Source organism: Chionomys nivalis, chromosome 26, assembly GCF_950005125.1.
Source record: "Chionomys nivalis chromosome 26, mChiNiv1.1, whole genome shotgun sequence".
NCBI lineage: Eukaryota > Metazoa > Chordata > Mammalia > Rodentia > Cricetidae > Chionomys > Chionomys nivalis.
The window spans coordinates 10,098,164-10,116,600 of record NC_080111.1 but is presented as its reverse complement, the minus strand read 5'-3'; the positions used below and the strand labels follow the sequence as shown (position 1 = coordinate 10,116,600).

Sequence of the window (18,437 nt, the reverse complement as noted above, 5' to 3'; positions counted from 1 at the left end):
GAACTGTGTAACTTCCATTCTGGACAAATAACTGCCCTCTTCTGGCCTTAGAGAACATCATGTATAGGCAAACACTCATACACATAAAATAATAATAAAATTTAAAAAATTAACAGGTATACTTACATGCCTCTGGTGGGAATATAAACAGGCATTATCATTACGATTTACAAAAAGCTATACTCAACAATGTTTTAAATGATCTTTTTCTTTTTTGAAGGATTTATTTTGTACCTAGAATCCCACCACTCAGGAGGCAGAGACAAGTCACATCTCTGTGAGTTTGAAACCAGCCTGGTCTCAGAGATCCAGAACCGCAAGTTCCAGAACAGCCAAGCTACACTGAGAACCCCTGTCTCGAAAACAAAAATCAACAAAAAGACTTATTTCAATTTTACGTTTGAGTGCTTTGGATTCATGTTAAGTTCTGCACCACCTGATGCCTGTGGAGGCCAGAATGCACTGGATCTCCTGGAACCAGAGTTACAAACTAACCCTGGGTCCTCCTTGAAAGCACCAAGTGTTCTTAACTCTGAGCCATTTCCTTAGCTCCAAAATGACACTTCTTAACACTCAAAAAACAAAGTCAGTACCAATGTGCAAAATGAACAAACTGTATTACACACATAAACATAGAATATCACACAGAAGTATAATGACCTGTATGTAATACCTAGGGCATATCCTAACAATCTCAGCAACAGAAACTGCGTAAAAGCTCTGTATGGCTTCATCGTACAAACTTCAAAGAGGAAAATCATTCACAGTGTTAGAGGACAGGATGATGATGTCTTGGGGAGGACAAATGAGAGAGTGGCTAGGAAGAGGCACTGGGGAATTTCCATGTGTAGCTGGTAAAGATTCATGTCTATGTTTTAAAATATTCATAATATATATGCAAATTGGTACAGCATAAATAATAATGTTAGAACTGGTAACTTTAATCCACTGAGAAAAAAAAACTGTCAAGGAAGGAACCCTATGAAAATGCAGTCTACTGAAGCCTTCAGAGTACTTATATAGGTCTTTAAAACATTAAAATAAAAGTGAGTAGCACCAACTTGGGAAGAGCCATTGTTGGCAATATCAAATTCTTCTTGTTTCCTACAAGCTTCTGCAAGCGCAACTCTGTGAACAGGATCCCAGATTTTTTCTTTCCGTTCTTTCTGCAAAGGCAAAATTTTTATCTCACAATCAGGCAGACAAACTAGTCAGGTAAACAAGCCTATATGGTTACACCCTGCCAGCAGTTCAGATATTACAAAATTCTGAAACAAAGGTTTACCAAAACCATTTCTAGTGAAGGTAATAAAGAAAATCAATTAATGAAGTTGGTTAGGAGAACAAGTTTATCAAGTCACACAAAATATTTTTATACAGTTATTTCCAATTTATACCCGCCCTTCTCCACAATGTAGTATGCCACACCAGGAACCCTGTCTAGTCCTAGAAGATACCCACCCCGAACTTGTACAAAGCTGGGAAATGCAGAGAGGCAAGGACAAAGTCATGACTAAGGAAAGACTGCAGCTTCACTGGGAAGGGCAGGTGTCCTCAATCATCCCTGTCCAGGATGCCTCATCCTCTTCAATTGGACAGGGTTCCAGGCTTCTGAAATCAGTCCTAACCTTTGTCACCATTCTTCACCATACAGTATCTCCTAACGAAAGTTTTCTAGATAAAAGAATCCTTTCAGTAATCTAGTAAACTGGATTATCTATGAAGAGTCCACTTCAACTTTATGAGCTATATTCACATGTCAACTTGTTCCTTATAAAAGCTGACTGAACAGAAATTGTCACTTGACAGCAACTCTTTAAAGCAAATTCCTAGCCACACTTAGCTCTTCTTTCTCTAACTACAGACATGTTTTATTTTATTCATGTATGTGTATGCGTGAATTTATGTGAAATGTGTGCATGCTGATGCCCATAAGCCAGAAGAAGGCATCAGATCCCCTAGAACTAGAGTTACAAGTAGTAATAAGACAGCTGTGGTTAAGAGCACTGCCTGCTCTTCCAAAGGTCCCGAGTTCAATTCCCAGCAACCACATGGTAATCCTCATAACCAACTGTGATGAGATCTGAAGAAGAGACCTGGTCAGTCATCCTCCTCAGCTCAGACCATGAGACCCAATATGAACAAGTTCAACAAAACCGCCATATTCAGGCAGCTCATGCATGCTTCAGCACTGCCAGGGCATAAATTCCATTTTTCAAAAATTTCATGAGTCATCTGATGTGGGTGTTGGGCTCGATGCAAAGACAGTAAGCTAAGCTGTTGCGCTATCTTTCCAGCCCAACATGTGCCTTTTATACACATATTTGAAAAGCTTTAGATCTGATGAGCAGAACAGTATTAAACGGTAACAAACCAGGAGCAGGAAAGACTAGACAACAAGATAAAAGGGGCAAACTTTCTTAGAGGACACAAGAACAAGAATAAAGAGATCTATTCTTTAAGAAAGTTCTCAAAAAAATCTAAAGCTCAGTTTATGTCATCTACCCATAAGAACCCTAGTTCTAGTTTAGTTTTGCTTTATTCTTCCTTAAACTAACTAACCCATGCACCCAAGACTAAGAATGACTTTAAGTAAAACACATACTCTTGAACAGTCTTTCAAAGTCCAAGTCCCTAGAAGATTTAAGACCTCATGACATTTTTTTAAATATTTATTTATTATTATGTATACAATATTCTGTCTGTGTGTATGCCTGCAGGCCAGAAGAGGGCATCAGATCTCATTACAGATGGTTGTGAGCCACCATGTGGTTGCTGGGAATTGAACTCAGGACCTTTGGAAGAGCAGGCAATGCTCTTAACCTCTGAGCCATCTCTCCAGCCCAAGACCTCATGACATTTACAAAAGCAAAATTTAAATTAAAAAAAATCCTTTTTCTTCAAGTAGGAATCTAAGCATATAATACGTGCAAGCAACTGATTGTGGGTTTCTCATTACCTGTATTCTTTCCTTGAGAGCCTTTGGATAGAAGTCATAGCCATTTTTAATGCCAATATGATATTTTCCTGAAGGATTTGTCCAGCTCGCAGGAATCTGTAGGTAAAACAAATTGCTCATTCACTTCTCAATGCCAATGATACACCACTGTGGGATCAAACTATCTCACATCTACTCTACTGGCTCACTGTGGGTAAAGAGGCTTATGTATAGGAGAAATACTTTTAATACTCTAAGTGGACACTTAATGTCACTATGGCTTTATAGTTTATAAAATCCTCTGAAAATGTTACTTCGTTAAATCACTAACATTATTAACCGGTTCTTGAACACTGCTGACGCTTCATCTCTCCTTTATCACACTTGTGCCGTTAAGTAGCAGGGAGGAGAAGCAGTTTTCAGAACTTCCCCACACTCAGCCTTCCTATTTAGAGTAAGAACGTCATTCGTCTACAACAGCAGCATACAGACAGTGCGCAGATAGTACACATGGCTCGTTGGATCCTTATGGACAAAGCACTATAAAATCATGCTAATTTCACTAAGATCTCTAACACTCTCAAATTATCTCATCATCTGTAAAAATAGGTTTTAATAGAAAGATGAAATGAAATTACTTATACAAACAGGAATGTAAAAAATTGGAATCTAGTTCCATCATGGAATTCAGTTAAAAAGGTACAAGATTTTAGACTAGACAAATGTGGCTGTGACTCTCAACTTTACCACTAATGGGGGGTACATTTATTTCCTCTTGTGTGCAAGGAAGATATACCCCATAATCCTAACCTTATGACTGTATTTTGGGGATGGTGATGAGGTCTCTCTATTCTTCTTGGAAGCAATGTAACAGTTTCAGAAGTTGATTCAGCAAAAGCAAGCAAGCACTCCATGGAGAGGGGAAGAGTAGGCTGTCTCAAAAGTCAGGCGGCAGCACTGCAGTTCTAATACATATGCCTTAGAGAAGTGTCTATGAATGTTTATGTGGGTGACATCTTCAGGCATATGTCATTTACCCTCTTCTCTTCCCAAATCATGGTAGGATGAAATAGCGGAGCCAAGGTCTTTTGAGGATGCAGGCCCTTTTAGTGCGTGTGTGGGAAAATACCTGCCACCATAGCTTCTGATGTACGGAGAACAACCAACCTATCAGCAGCCTCAAGACCATCTAACCACAAAAGGGCACTATGAAATGGCAAATGCCAAGCTACATCAGCAGTTTCCCTTTGAGAATGACTGCTCTCGTGCTCTCTCTGTCGGCTGACAATTTCTGCTTCTCCAGGATGAAGCCTGTCTGTTATTCTAGACCTTAATTTATCATGAAAGCTGGGATCTGCAGTAGACAGGCAGGCTGCTCCACCACTCATGTCTATCTTCAACAGTGAAGCTGGGGATCATAACTACTTTATGATCCCTATGACTCATAAAATGCAATGAATATCAAGAAATTTAAAATATCAAATCTATCTGATTACCCTAATTATGAAAAACAGCTGTTAGCTTTGTGCTAAATACGAAGTTGAACTGCCAATGCACATCTGGCTGTCCCATGTGTTTAATCCCAGCAGCCGGAAGCAAAGGTAGGTAGATCTCTGTGAGTTTGAGGCCTGCCTGGTCTATATAGTAAACTCCAGGACAGTCAGTAATACTCAGAGACCCCGTCTCAAAAACAAACACAAAAACAAACAAAAAATCCTCACTTGTCTCACTTATAGTCTCTTTCTCCAACTCATTCCCATGTTTTATAGCAATTATTTCCTACATAGAAAACTTTTGGGTGAAAATTTCATCATATTAGAAATATGAAAACTATTATTAAAGGCCTATGTTTTAACTAATAATTTGAGAGTCAACTGGCTGTATACTAAATCTCATCCATTGTCAGAAAAGCCATTCTTCATATTCTTAAAATGCCTTGACATAACAAAAACAGTGACAAAATGTTGCAACAAAGTGCCACTAGCGGCAACACAAGAGTCCACTGTACATGCACCTCTATAAACTCTGGTGAGTGACAAGTGAAAATGTTCAAAAGGCCATGAGATGCCAACTTATAAAGAAAAGCAAAACTCAAAAGCTATTCAACATATTTAATCACATTAGTTAGCATATATATAAAAATCAATGAAAATAATCCTGTGGTCAATTTATATTTAACTATAAATAAAACAAAAATTCCACGGGGTCATAGAAGTACATATATCTCAAAAATTAGTATTATCTACCTTCCTTTAAAGGTAGACTAGCTATAAAAATTATATACAAAAAACTCAAAAAAATAAAAGTCATGCTACATTAATTTAGGCAATTATGGAATGTCATTTTATCTATTTAAATAGTATACATTATGAAGTTATGTGTGATATCTTTAAGTAGCAAAGAAATATTTAAAACGGTTTAAACGACAGACAGTAACTACGATCATCTTTCTTAGAGGTGTGATGTATACCTGTGTGAGAGTATGCACACGTTGTACATAGGAAGCGCATGGAGGCCAAGGGTTGATGTGGAACTTCTCTGCTGCCACCATCCTGCTTTTTGAGGCAGGGTCTCTCAGTAATCAGAAGCTAAGACAGCTGGTCACTAGATCCAGGGATCCTACTGGCTCTACCTTGGAGTGCTGAAGTTCCTGCCGAATGCTACCACACTGCGATTTTAGATCGGTGCTGGGGTCTGAATTCAGGTCTTCATGCTCACATAGCAGATACTTCATCTACTGAGCTCTCTCCAGGTCTCCATGGAGATCAACTTTGTCTCTTTTTTTAAAGACAGGATATATTGTTTTGTATGTAAACCCACGCCTGGGACTCAAAATCCCTGTCTGGAGTACATAATCTCATTATTACGAATTATAGTTCATTTCTAAAACTCTTAAAAGAGGTTGCCTAACAAATGGGACATTTTTCTTAATGAACCAAATAGCACCCTGAGTTGTTTCAGTCTTGCCGGCTTCATAGCACATGCCTATAAAGTCACACACCATTTGCTTTGGTTATACTAAATCTAGTCACACTCTTCTATATGCCTGTATTAACCTTTTCATAAAATTTTTCAATTTTTGAGGCTAAATATAGGTTATTTTTTAAAAGGTTTAACTTCAACGTGGTAAAGTGAGAGCAGCATGTATTGAGAACTGAGTCGAGAACGACTGGAGAACCACAGGACAGAGAACTAAGGAGTAAGACTTAAAGGTGGACCAACCTTTGGTCTGCTAACACGACGGTGTCACAGACAAATTTCACAACCCAGAAGAGTCTCTTTCTCCCCCCACCCGCCATGTCTTACATAAGTTCATGGCTTTCTCTTGGTGCAGATGTCTCCTGTGAGCTTCAGGATAGACAGGACTCCTAACAAACTTTGAAGGTAGCCAAGTTAAAAGAAAGACATGAGAATTACTGGGGAACTAAAGGAATGATAATGTGTGATGTGGGCATTCTAGGTTTTTTTATGAAAAAAATGAGACTCCAACTTCAAACTAAATATAAAAAAAATTCCAGTCAAATTCTCTAAAACAAATAAGAAAAAATACAACTTTCTAGGTATACTGGGAATACTGTCATATTCAGTCACACATTTAATTAATTTTAGAGCTTCAAGTTTTCACTAAGTACATATGTATATGTAAAAACTGAAAATTTCAAGTTTAAAATAGAAAATGGATATATAAAAGAATGCTACAAACCAATAAGAATACAATGCACAGTTCAGTAACATTAAAATGAAACAAAACAAAAATGAAAAGGGTAAATGAATGTTTAATATGTCATACGAAACCCAAAAGCCCAAATCTGTGAAAAAATGGCTGATCTCATTAAACAAGTGCAAATTAAACTTACAACACGATATACTGAGATTCCCATCCTTTTTAAAGATTTTTTTTTTTTAAAGTTCTGAAAATTCCAAGTATTTGAAGTTAAAAGCTGGCCAGGCACGATGGTACACACCTATAATCCCAGCACTTGGGATGTGGAGGCAAGAAAATCAGGAGTGTACAAGGCCAGTCTCAAATAAAAGGTAAAGACATTAGTAATGTCCTAGTAAAGCTGTATCTCCATGACTCAGCAATTCTTCTGGCACACACACATCCTGGAGACATCCGCACACATGCACAGGAAATATGCATAATGCTTTCAAAACAGCTCTTACTCAACAGTCCCAAACTGCAACAGTTCAATACACAGAGCAAACAGAATGTGCTGTATAGAAATCTTATCATATTGCTTAGCAATGAAACTGAACCCATTATTGTTGCCACATTCAACAATAAAGACCAGTCAATCTCAAATCTTGCAAACACCAAGAACAGATACAGAAATGAGGGCATCCATGAAAAGCTGAAAAGTAGAGGAAACTAAATACTGCATTTTATTTATCTGCACAAAGGTGATAAAACAACAAACAAATGATTATCACAAAAGTTGAAACAGGGTATGATATGGCAGAAAGAAGTCAAGATTGTAAAGGACTATCATCTGAAAGCAATGGCTACCAAAGTATTACCTGTACTTGGTCTTAAACAAGAAGAATGAGGCTCTGTTGGCTGTTTATGAGCTATTTGGAAGAAGGAGAAGATAGTAAATATCAAGACAGATATTTACTTCACTGTAACACATGGCTAAGTCAAAGGAACTTATTTTACTACTTTCAGAAAATGGTGTCCTGAAGAGGTAAGGAGAGCCAAGTAGCCATGGTACCAGTGACTAATAATTATTCCTTCCTGACACTACAAAACATCTCAGCCAAGTGGTGGTAGCGCCTTTAATCCCAGCACTCAGGAGGCAGAGGCAGGCGGATCTCTAGAGTTCAAGGCCAGTCTGGTATAAAAGAGCTAGTATCAGGACAAGCGCCAAAGCTACACAGAGAAACCCTGTCTCAAAAAATCAAAAAGAAAAAAAAGAAAATTCTCAATACCTCTGTAAGTACATTTTATGCATGGATGGAGAAGGGAAAGATTGGTACAAAGTCTGTATGAAGAGCAATTGGTTTCCACCATCCTATTCCACAAGCTATCCAAACTTAACCAATCAGTATCTCTCCCTGTGTGGACTAGGAGGCTGGTCAAGAGGTCAACTCCCTGGAGAACGTTCATAGCAAATGAAGCGATAACACACTCTGGAGAACAGTCTTCATGTGAGCAACAGGCAAGACTATCAAGTCTTTTTTTTTTTAAAGACTATCAAGTCTTAATTGCTTTACCTTATTTATTAAGGAATGATATATTACATAAAACTTCTACCTTTGAGCACTAGTGACAATAGTTATTCATACAGCTTATTGAAAGCTTAGGTTATTACAGTTATCTAAAAATAAGCAACTAAGAATAATTATGTAGGTCTAAATCTGCAGGGCTCACTAGAAGTGTGATCTACTGTCATAGAGTAAATCAATATACTTCAAACTAAGTCTGCTTGTTCTAAAAGATTAAAAATAGCCGGGCAGTGGTGGCGCACGCCTTTAATCCTAGAACTCAGGAGGCAGAGACAGGCGGATCTCTGTGAGTTCGAGGCCAGCCTGGTCTACAAGAGCTAGTTCCAGGACAGGCACCAAAGCTATAGTGAAGTCTTGTCAAAAAAAAAAAAAAAAAGAGCCGGGCGATGGTGGCGCACGCCTTTAATCCCAGCACTCGGGAGGCAGAGGCAGGTGGATCTCTGTGAGTTCGAGACCAGCCTGGTCTACAGAGCTAGTTCCAGGACAGGCTCCAAAGCCACAGAGAAACCCTGTCTCGAAAAACCAAAAAAAAAAAAAAAAGATTAAAAATAAAAATCATTCTCAATTCTTTTGTAATCCTCTAAATGGATTAACCAGTAACTCATAAATAGCTCTATGCTTGTTTTATATCTATTGTCTCATGCTTAGTTTATACATCCCTTTTTACCAAGAACAAAATAAAGCAAAGCCAGTCATTTAAGTTGGTAAATTTTAGGGCCTAAATATTTCTTCATGGTCAGGTTCACTGAAAAAGTGATGAAGGCAAAAAAACTATGTAGGTGGTTACTTTCTCTCTCTTTTTTTCTCTTCAAAAGTTAAAACCATTTGTTGACCTCAATTTAAAAAAAATCCCAATGACAAGTACTTTACTAAACAAATAACTTCTAAGATGGCCCTCATGACCCACACCTTACAGTACACATGCTGTCATGAGATACCTCTTCCAGGTGTCTGCTGATTACTGCCTGATTTCCAATGAACAGAAAACAATGAAGAGATGGACTATCACTTGTAAGCTAATCTTATAAAAATCCATGACTTTCACCGTGATTATTCTCTTAGACTCTTGCCCCGAGATAAGACAGCTGCCATGCTCACTATAAAACAACTCTGTCAAGAGAGCCATGTGGCAAAGAAACAAGGGGTAGTGGTGCAGCCTTTAACCCCAGCGTTTGGGAGGAAAAATAAGCAGAACTGGGAACAGCCTGGTCTACCTAGAGTTCCAGGACTGCAAAGACGACATAAAGAGACCCTGTCACAAAAAGAACAAAATAAAACAACCAAACAAATAAACCAAATTATGTACATGGAACAGCCAACTTCCCAACGCTCACTAGCTAAGCCTTTAAATGAAACCACAACCATGGTCAACAACTTACAACTTCATGAGAAATTCACAACTATAAGCTATTGGGAAGCTCCACCTGAACCCAATCGTCACATTCCAGAACCCATGCCTGAGAACCCCAGGGGGAGGCCCCTCCCCCTGAGAGGCTCAAGACCACGAGTATAGGTCTTTATATCCAGAACTGACCCATAGTTTCTCCTTCCTTCCAAGACTACCCAGGAGTTGCTTTGCTCAGATTAAAACCTGGTCTTATTAATTCGGTTTGATTTGGCTTATTACATCTGTGGAGGATATCCAATAGCTGGGGATTCAATATTTACCATAAGCATCCATCAACATGACAACCTATGTTCTTAGAAGACAGTAATGGAACATCTCCTTATTTTATACTAAGCGTTTTGGGATAATTCGCAAAGTATAAGTAACAGGTAAATACTACTCTAGTGCCAATTTAAGTTTAAAAATATTAAGATGTTTTGAAGCAACATTACAAAATGAAGGAAGAGGGGAAAAGAACCAACAAACTAAAAAACCCATTCAATAAGAAGAGAAATGTTCCAACCTTAAGCACTCTTCCAGAAAGACCAATAATTTCCCCATCTTTTGGCTCTACTTCTGTAGCAGTATTCACATCACCACTTCCTGTGGTATCAATGATGTCAATGATTTTTGGTTTTCCATCAGTTGTAACCTAAAAATTGAGAAAAAGAAAATGAGTTAGATTTTGTCTTTATAGTAATGTAAATCCATGTATGTACACACTATAATATATATATGTATATACATATATAATTGCCTATGGAATTTTTCATTTATATTAAAAATAATATAATTAAGAGAAAAGCATAGGGGCTGGAGAGATGGCTCAGTGGTTATGAGCACTGGCTACTCTTCCAAAGGTCCTGAGTTCAATTCCCGGAAACCACATAGTGCTCACAACCATCTGTAATGAGGTCTGGTGCCCTCTTCTGGCCTCAAGGCATACATGCAGACAGAATACTGAGACTACTGTATACATAATAAAGAAATCTTTTTTTTTTTTTTTTTTTTTTGGTTTTTCGAGACAGGGTTTCTCTGTGGCTTTGGAGCCTGTCCTGGAACTAGCTCTTGTAGACCAGGCTGGTCTCGAACTCACAGAGATCCGCCTGCCTCTGCCTCCCGAGTGCTGGGATTAAAGGCGTGCGCCACCACCGCCCGGCAAATGTTCACCATTCTTGCCTCGACTGTTTTTATACAATCCTCTTCCTTAGATTATTTATCTCTCCAGTTGTATAAGAGCATTCAATTGCGCATTTCAGTTTTCTAGTCAAGTTATCGCCCCTTCAGAAAACCTTCCCAGATGACTCCTTTCATGTGTTCCCCACCCTCGCAGGACACAGCCCAGCTTCCCACAGCACACACGAGGTGGCTCTCGTCAGTGTCTCCTGTTAGAGTGCACGCTCCACAGGGACGGGTGGTCTCTCCATCCAAGTTGCAAACAGACACCCAACAACAGTGATGGCTGGGCAGTAACATTTTTTATGACTGAATGATCCAACTTAGCATCGGCTCTAATAACTTAGTTAAGATATATTTCTTTACTAGCTATAAATTTTCATGTGAGCGCCGGGCGGTGGTGGCGCACGCCTTTAATCCCAGCACTCGGGAGGCAGAGGCAGGCGGATCTCTGGGAGTTCGAGGCCAGCCTGGTCTACAAGAGCTAGTTCCAGGACAGGCACCAAAACCACAGAGAAACCCTGTCTTGAAAAAAAAAAAAAATTTTCATGTGAGCCACAACACTACTGCTACAGGAAACTGTAGTAGAATATTTTTACAGACGAATAATTAATAAGGTTCGTTTGAGCTAGTTTTGCAAAGCCAAGTCATTGTGTTCAATATATACTTATGGAGCATGCCTATACTTAAAGAAACTCAATACTAATTTTTATAGTAAATGATCTAATATATACTTCTACCAACGGTATTCAAGAATCTTACTACCAGGGGCTGGAGAGATGGCTCAGTGGTTAAGAGCACCACCTGCTCTTCCAAAGGTCCTGAGTTCAATTCCCAGCAACCACATGGTGGCTCACAACCATCTGTAATGAGGTCTGGCGCCCTCTTCTGGCCTTCAGGCATACACAGACAGAATATTGTATATATAATAAGTATTTAAAAAAAAAAAAAGAATCTTACTACCATCCTTAACCTCATCCTCACCAGCATCTGTTAGTTTCTTAATGACAGGAATTCATTGTTGGTTAAGCTGGAATCTCAATATAGCATTGACTTTGTTGCCCTGATGGCTAAGGATGCTGAATTTTTTCATATATTTATTGGATGTTGTATATTTTTTAAACCAAATCTCATTTATTTTGTGTGTAAGGGTATCTGTGTGAGTACAAACATGCCACAGGAAGTCAGATGGCAACGTCTAGGAGTTGGTTCTCTCTTTCCAACATACAGGGACACGGCAACTCAACCCAAGTTGTCAGGATTGGCAGCAGGCACCTTTACCACTGAGCCACCTCACAAGCCCTTTCTACTTCTTTTGAGAGCTGTCTAATTCACTTTCCCATTTATTATTGTCTGTTGAGATATACAAGTATAAAAATGTCATAAGGAAACCCATCATTTTATACAATGAACATATGCACTAGTTAAAACTGTACTTGTGTGTGTGTATACACACATGTATATATTCTCTTGTGCGCTCTCTTTCTCTCTCTCTCTCTCTCTCTCTCTCTCTCTCTCTCTCTTTCACACACACACACACACACACACCAACAGGAATTAGGCATGAAAACACAAGGTCTGTAAAAAAGAGAAAGAAATAAGAAAATAACAAATGTCAAGAATGTAACAAGCACAAAGTCTTCAGACTTTCCTTCTACCTGGAAAATTCATAAATCTTTAGGACCAGGGTTGTGGCCATTACTATTAAATCATTTGACTATCATGAATCTTTTCCCCAACACAAAGTATTTTCTCTATAGTACATGCAAAGTTTTGTATTTACCATATACTCAAAGAAGCAGTGACTCTTAGAGAAAATAAGACACTTTTTCTTTTTTGTTTGTTTTTCGAGACAGGGTTTCTCTGTGGTTTTGGAGCCTGTCCTGGAACTAGCTCTTGTAGACCAGGCTGGCCTCGAACTCACAGAGATCCGCCTGCCTCTGCCTCTCGAGTGCTGGGATTAAAGGCGTGCGCCACCACCTCCCGGCACATTTTTTCTTGATAGGGCCAAGAAGGTACAGCTGTGGATCACACGCAGAACCTTGTCATGCTGCCTTGAAAAACCAAGAGCATCATGGTGTGAAGTTCCAAAGGGACTGTCACACTTAGGGTTTTTGTTTTTGTTGTTGTTGTTTGTTTGAACAGCAATTTGTAAGCTTTCTTGGATATTTATACTAGAAGAAGGCTGATAATCAGAAAGTTCAATCAATATGACAATTTAGAAAAAAAAAGTCGCAATGAAAATCATGATCAAACTAGTAAAACAAAACCTCATTATCAGTATGTGAGAAGAGGAAAAGCCAAAAGAGATTTAGTGCTTTGTTTACCATGTATTATTATTGTTAAGTTATGTATAAGAAGTGCTTGTGGTCTCTCTCTGTCTCTCACCCACGCCCCACTCACCCCACACCCTCAAACACACAGAGACAGAGAGACAGAGAAGAGAGGAAGGGAGAAAGGAGCAGACAAACATACAATATACACATGTAGAAAATTTAAATTTTTGTTCACTCTATTGGAGATTTTCTAGGAGACAAAAGAATTAGGGGCTGAAAAAATATAAAGGTAAAATCATATGAGTATTTTGCAGTAGAGGCTTGGGATAAGAAGGAAACTCAACTAGTAACAGAGGAAATATGCAGTCCATCTTTAAGGACGGAAAGGTGCGTGGATGAGGGCTGGCAAGCCTAGAAAATGGAATTATGGGGAAAGCCACAGTAATAACCTTGAGGGGGAGACTGGGAAACGTTTCCTGGATACTAACTAAATAAAAAGAAATCGCCTACCATTTCCCCGAAATGTCAGGAATACGAGTTGCTCATTTCCCCACTGTTATGGAGCAGAAAATGGTACGGGTAGGAGCCGTTCACTAACCATTTGTAAAGCCACAACAAGAGGCGAAAGGCTTGCTAACCATCAAAAACAAACGTTCACTAAGCAAGGAAAAAATAGTATTTTCTTGAAATTTCAACGGAAAAATATTGAAAATATACATTTAAGTATGTGATTACTACTCAGTAACTTTTATTCCGAGAGCATGATCAATTTATAAGGATCCCTGCTTTTAGAAAGTTTATTATCAGTTGAGATAACAAAGAAGTAGAGATAATAATCCAAGACTGTAAGAGTTTAAGGAAGTAGTCAACAAATGCCCTAAGAACACAAAACTCAGCTTGCAGAAACTAAACCCAAGTAAATGACAGTCACTAAGACTAAAATATAACCAATTATATATGTTGGATTACTTATTAATATTTTAGTGAATGTGCACACTAAAAATACTTTTATTTGAGCTGGGTGGTAGTGGCACACACCTTTAATTTCAGCACTCGGGTGGCAAAGGCAAGTGGATCTCTGTGAGTTCAAGACCAGCCTGGTCTACAGGACAGACAGAGCTATTACACAGAGAAACCCTGTATCAAAAAAACAACACAAATACCAAACAAACAAAAAACTTTCATGGAGTTATTTGTATCCATTTACCTCAAATTGCTTTTTTTCTAAAAGGACAGTTCCCTATTATGCATGCATGTCTTTTTCAACAAAATGCTTATTATCACTAGCAGATTTGATACCAAATAAATTTGATATATGCTTTCCAAGAATTTTAACCAGGAAAAATGTAAGGCGGGGTAACAAGATGAAAAAAATGTAAGCACTATTAGGAATACTTACAACTTAAGAGAACAAAAGGGAGAAAAACGAAAATCACTGTTAGCCGGAAGTTACTGGCCTTGCTCATGTCTACAGCCACAGAACTTAACAGTAGAGCTAAATGCCTGGCAAAGGCTGAATGAAGTCAGTAATGTCTTAAAGGATGAAGCAGGAGTTTGCAGGTGACTATAGGAAGCTTTTGGGCAAATTAAGGACACAGGCAAAGGCAAGCATTAGGACCTGCAACATCTAGGAGCCTAGAAGAGATGGAAATCAAATGTTCAAGAGGGAAGCACTGAGTGAAAGGTGGTGCTGAGGCTACGCCCAAAGGTCAAAGTTGGGGGGGTGAAAGGCTTGCAATAGAATTTTTGGAGGTTTACTCAAAAGCAAACTGACTTGGTTTTGAACAAATACACGTTACTAGGTTTGCTTCTGATGGGTAAGTTTGGGAAAGTGAAGCACAAATCAGTAGAGAGTTAAGAGTGGCATCTACAATTGCTTTTTTTTTTTTTTGGTTTTTCGAGACAGGGTTTCTCTGTGGTTTTGGAGCCTGTCCTGGAACTACAATTGCTTTTGTGGACGCGGCCTCGACCAAGGTTTATCTTGTCACGAAACACGTCCACGACCTCAGTCTTTCCGCCATCCTACCGCTCTATCTTTGAAACACTCACAGTTTCCAGGACTTTGTTATTTAATGGAGCAGTGGGCACCAACCAGGTGCCTGAATGCTTGCTAAGGGAACATTTCATCATCTACGGAAGGACTGCTCTCCTCAATCTGTCGGCACACCCGGCCCTGCCCTCTACTCTGAAGACACCCAGAAGCTGTGACAGAAAAAGGACTTGGCCTAAGGAAGTTAACGAAGGAGGAGACAACTGGCTCTGTCCCTCAAAGTTCTCATTTTTGTCTCGAGTCCTTTACTGAGATCCCATTTGGCATCCCAAATGGCCAGGTCAGTCCCCTCTTCTATTTTTTTTAAAATTTCTATTTTCTTTCTTACCTTAATGATGTATATACAGAGCTACAAAATTAATGCTTGATGATCTTATATTCTCATTTGGTTTTAATATTTTATTGAGTATTTGTGTTGTATGTAAATATCCAACATTATTTTCTCTTCAGACAATTTGTAAGTATAGACCTATCATAATCTCCTCCCATTAAACATTCATTGTTATTTAGGACTTTAAGATAGTCTTAAAAACAAAAAAAGAGAAAAGCAATAAAGTGCTGAAGAAAAGTTTTGTTTTTGTTTTTTTGGTTTTTCGAGACAGGGTTTCTCTGTGGCTTTGGAGCCTGTCCTGGAACTAGCTCTGTAGACCAGGCTGGTCTCGAATTCACAGAGATCCGCCTGCCTCTGCCTCCCGAGTGCTGGGATTAAAGGCGTGCGCCACCATCGCCCGGCTTGCTTTTCTCCATGGTCAAGAAATTCTACTGGGTAAAAACCGTTCCTTTACAGAAACAAAATACTTTGATAAACAGAGCTGGAAATCCCACAAATGCCCACTGAGCAGGTCTACTCCAAAACCGCCTGACCTCTAACAAAAGAACCAGCCAGCCACTTACCCTACCCTGGCTGTTCTCCCACGCGTCCTACAAGTAAGCACACACTGCTGTGTAATGGGCAGCATTTCCACTGTGTGCCAAACCCTCTATGTGGCAATGCTGTCACCACGCCTTAGCAATTACCATTCATAAAAGAACAACGGTAGTCACCTGGAGGGAACTCATTACCTGAGCTTCTAAATCAGGGGTTCTGTCAGACAGGACGGCCACTAGCTGTGCTCCAGAGAAAGGAAGAAGCAACAAACCCTCAGGATCAGGACTCCCCAGAGATCCATGGAGTGGTCACACAGGCTTCCTTCCCATCCCTTGCACAAGGAAAGAACTAACGATGGGGGGGAACCAAGGTCTAGGAATAAAGGATTAAGCATCCCTCCTTTGTGAGGAAGAAGTTAATATATTATCTATGCAATCTAATGCATCTATCTGATAGATACACAGACACAGGACCGAAAAGGAGGAAATAAGTTAGTCAGGGAAGATATTCAACAATGGCTGCAAAAGTACTTATTAGTGGGTTTTAGTAAAAGGTTAGTTTACTTTAAAAACAGAATGCATTTTAATCAGAGGCATTTTTTTAACATCAGTTTTCTGTAAGGTCCCTCCCCTAAAGACTTCTAACTTGCAGAAAGGAAAATAAAGTCATTTAAGGAAATCATAGCTAAAGTATATATTTTATGTTCTGAGGCATTTAAAAAGTCTATTTTCTTAAGGCCTGAAAAGTTCGCCCCTAACAATTTAGTTGTGCCTTACGTAAAAGTCTAACCCAGATTTCAAATACACGGCAGATAACTTAAAAATACCAAAGTCTCAGAAGAAACCATTCCGGAAGCGGACCGAGTTGTCTTCTGGGAACCCCGCTTTGCTGGTCTTGCCAAAAACCAATCTGTAACCACATCCCTAACTGCTGCCCCCATCGGTGTCACTCCCCCACCCTCCCCGAACCCCCAAGGTTAAAAACTGTAAAATCCTGGCTCGGCGAGACCGGGCGAGGACCCTGACGAGGTGCGGGGCCTGGCACGCCCGGATGACCAGCAGGGCTTCCCCGCGCGCGGCCCCGGATCCCGATCAGCCACGCCGACCACGCCGCTTTTGTGTGGAGCAGAAACCGGGTCCTGCGGTGGCCCGGAGCTGACCGGCCTCGTCCTCCGGCTCGGCCCTTCCGGTCCCAGGCCCTCGGCGCCGCCTCACCTGCATGCCCGGAGCCCCGGGATCGACCCCCGTGTCCAGGACGGCGATGAGCACCCCGCGCCCGTCATACTCCGGGTATCGGCACAGGAAGGAGGCGGCCCCGGTCTCCTTCTTCGGCAGAAGACCGTGGAAAGGGAAGGGCTCCTCGGTCGCGGCGGTGGCCATGGACGCGGTCTAGAGGACGGGCGAGGAAGAGGCAAACCGCCAGGCTGCTCGCGGACCAGCGGCGCGGGGACAGCCGGCGAGGCGGGCCCGAGGCGGGGAGGGGGCGGGGCCGTGCCGCCAGGAACCAATCGCGTGCGGGAAGAGCGGCAGAGCCAATGAAGTGTCGCTACGTCAGCTAACGGCGCCGCTGAGAGGCTCTACGTAGGCGTGTAGCTGGGCTGCGGCGCAGGGGTGGAGTCTGAACGCTTCCAGCTGGAGTCCGGTTCTAAAAGAGGGGGAGCACAGAGCCCGGGGCTCGGCGTCCGAGCTGTCACTGTCTGGGAGACGCCGTCAGAAGAACGGGCAGCCCGCCTGAGCCGCGGGATCCCCGCCGGTTGCTGCGGGCCGGCAGAGTCGGGCTCGGAGGTCTCGGATTGAGCGGTGCAGGCTCTGTGGCCGCTGCTTTCTGGGGGGTGAGGTGGATGGATGGAGTGGGGAGAGGCAGCGCCTTAGTCAACAGGAAGAGGTTTGTCGGCGATTCTGTCGCCAGTGATCTTGAAACAAAGCACGGGACCGAAATGGGCCCCTCTTGTCTTCGGGGCCTCTTCTTGGCCTCCGGGATTCCTGAAAATTTTCTAATTTTCTGCCTACTTTTCTCCATCGAAGTCCCTGTTTTCTCCTTCAGGCTCAGCACTGTCCTTAAACCATAGTGCTTTTTTTTTTTTTTTCATTAAGATATCCAGTGAGGGTGACCAGCTTCTGCGTTCTGTGGCCCTGAATGAGCTGGCTGTGCCTATACCTACCAGGGTAATCTTAATTGCCCCACTGACAATCTTGTAAAACCCTCTCACAGCGATTAAACACAGTTTATGAAAACCCAATTGTTGTTGACAGCTTCACATGCAAATAATTATGTATGTGCTTTGTTTTGCATTAAATAACAAGAGTCGGCGTCAAGTCTAATAAATAAAGTCTTAAAAAATAAAGCCTACCGGGAGAAGATGAGCAAAGGAGTCGTCAGCACCGCGAGGGGTGCGTCCACGCACTGAGACGGTGTGACCGATCTTATGGGAGCTCACCAAGGCCAGCTGGACTGGGACTGAACGAGCGTGTGATCAAACCGGACTCTCTGAATGTGGCTGACAATGAGGGCTG

At 40.9% G+C, this 18,437-nt stretch overlaps 1 protein-coding gene across 3 annotated transcripts in view; it reads right to left on the bottom strand.

Annotated features, from left to right (window-relative positions):
• Tpp2 (tripeptidyl peptidase 2) overlaps nt 1–17,368 on the bottom strand; it is a 62,857-nt gene extending 45,489 nt beyond the window's left edge. For all 3 annotated transcript variants that reach the window (XM_057758430.1, XM_057758431.1, XM_057758433.1), the window contains exons 1-4: nt 17,139–17,368; nt 10,078–10,206; nt 2,960–3,055; nt 1,062–1,166 (exon numbers count right to left, since the gene is read on the bottom strand). In XM_057758430.1, the coding sequence (XP_057614413.1) occupies nt 1,062–1,166; nt 2,960–3,055; nt 10,078–10,206; nt 17,139–17,303 (495 nt within the window). In that variant the 5' untranslated portion in view covers nt 17,304–17,368. The remainder of the gene's footprint in view (nt 1–1,061; nt 1,167–2,959; nt 3,056–10,077; nt 10,207–17,138) is intronic.
• Between the last annotated feature and the right edge of the window lie 1,069 nt (nt 17,369–18,437).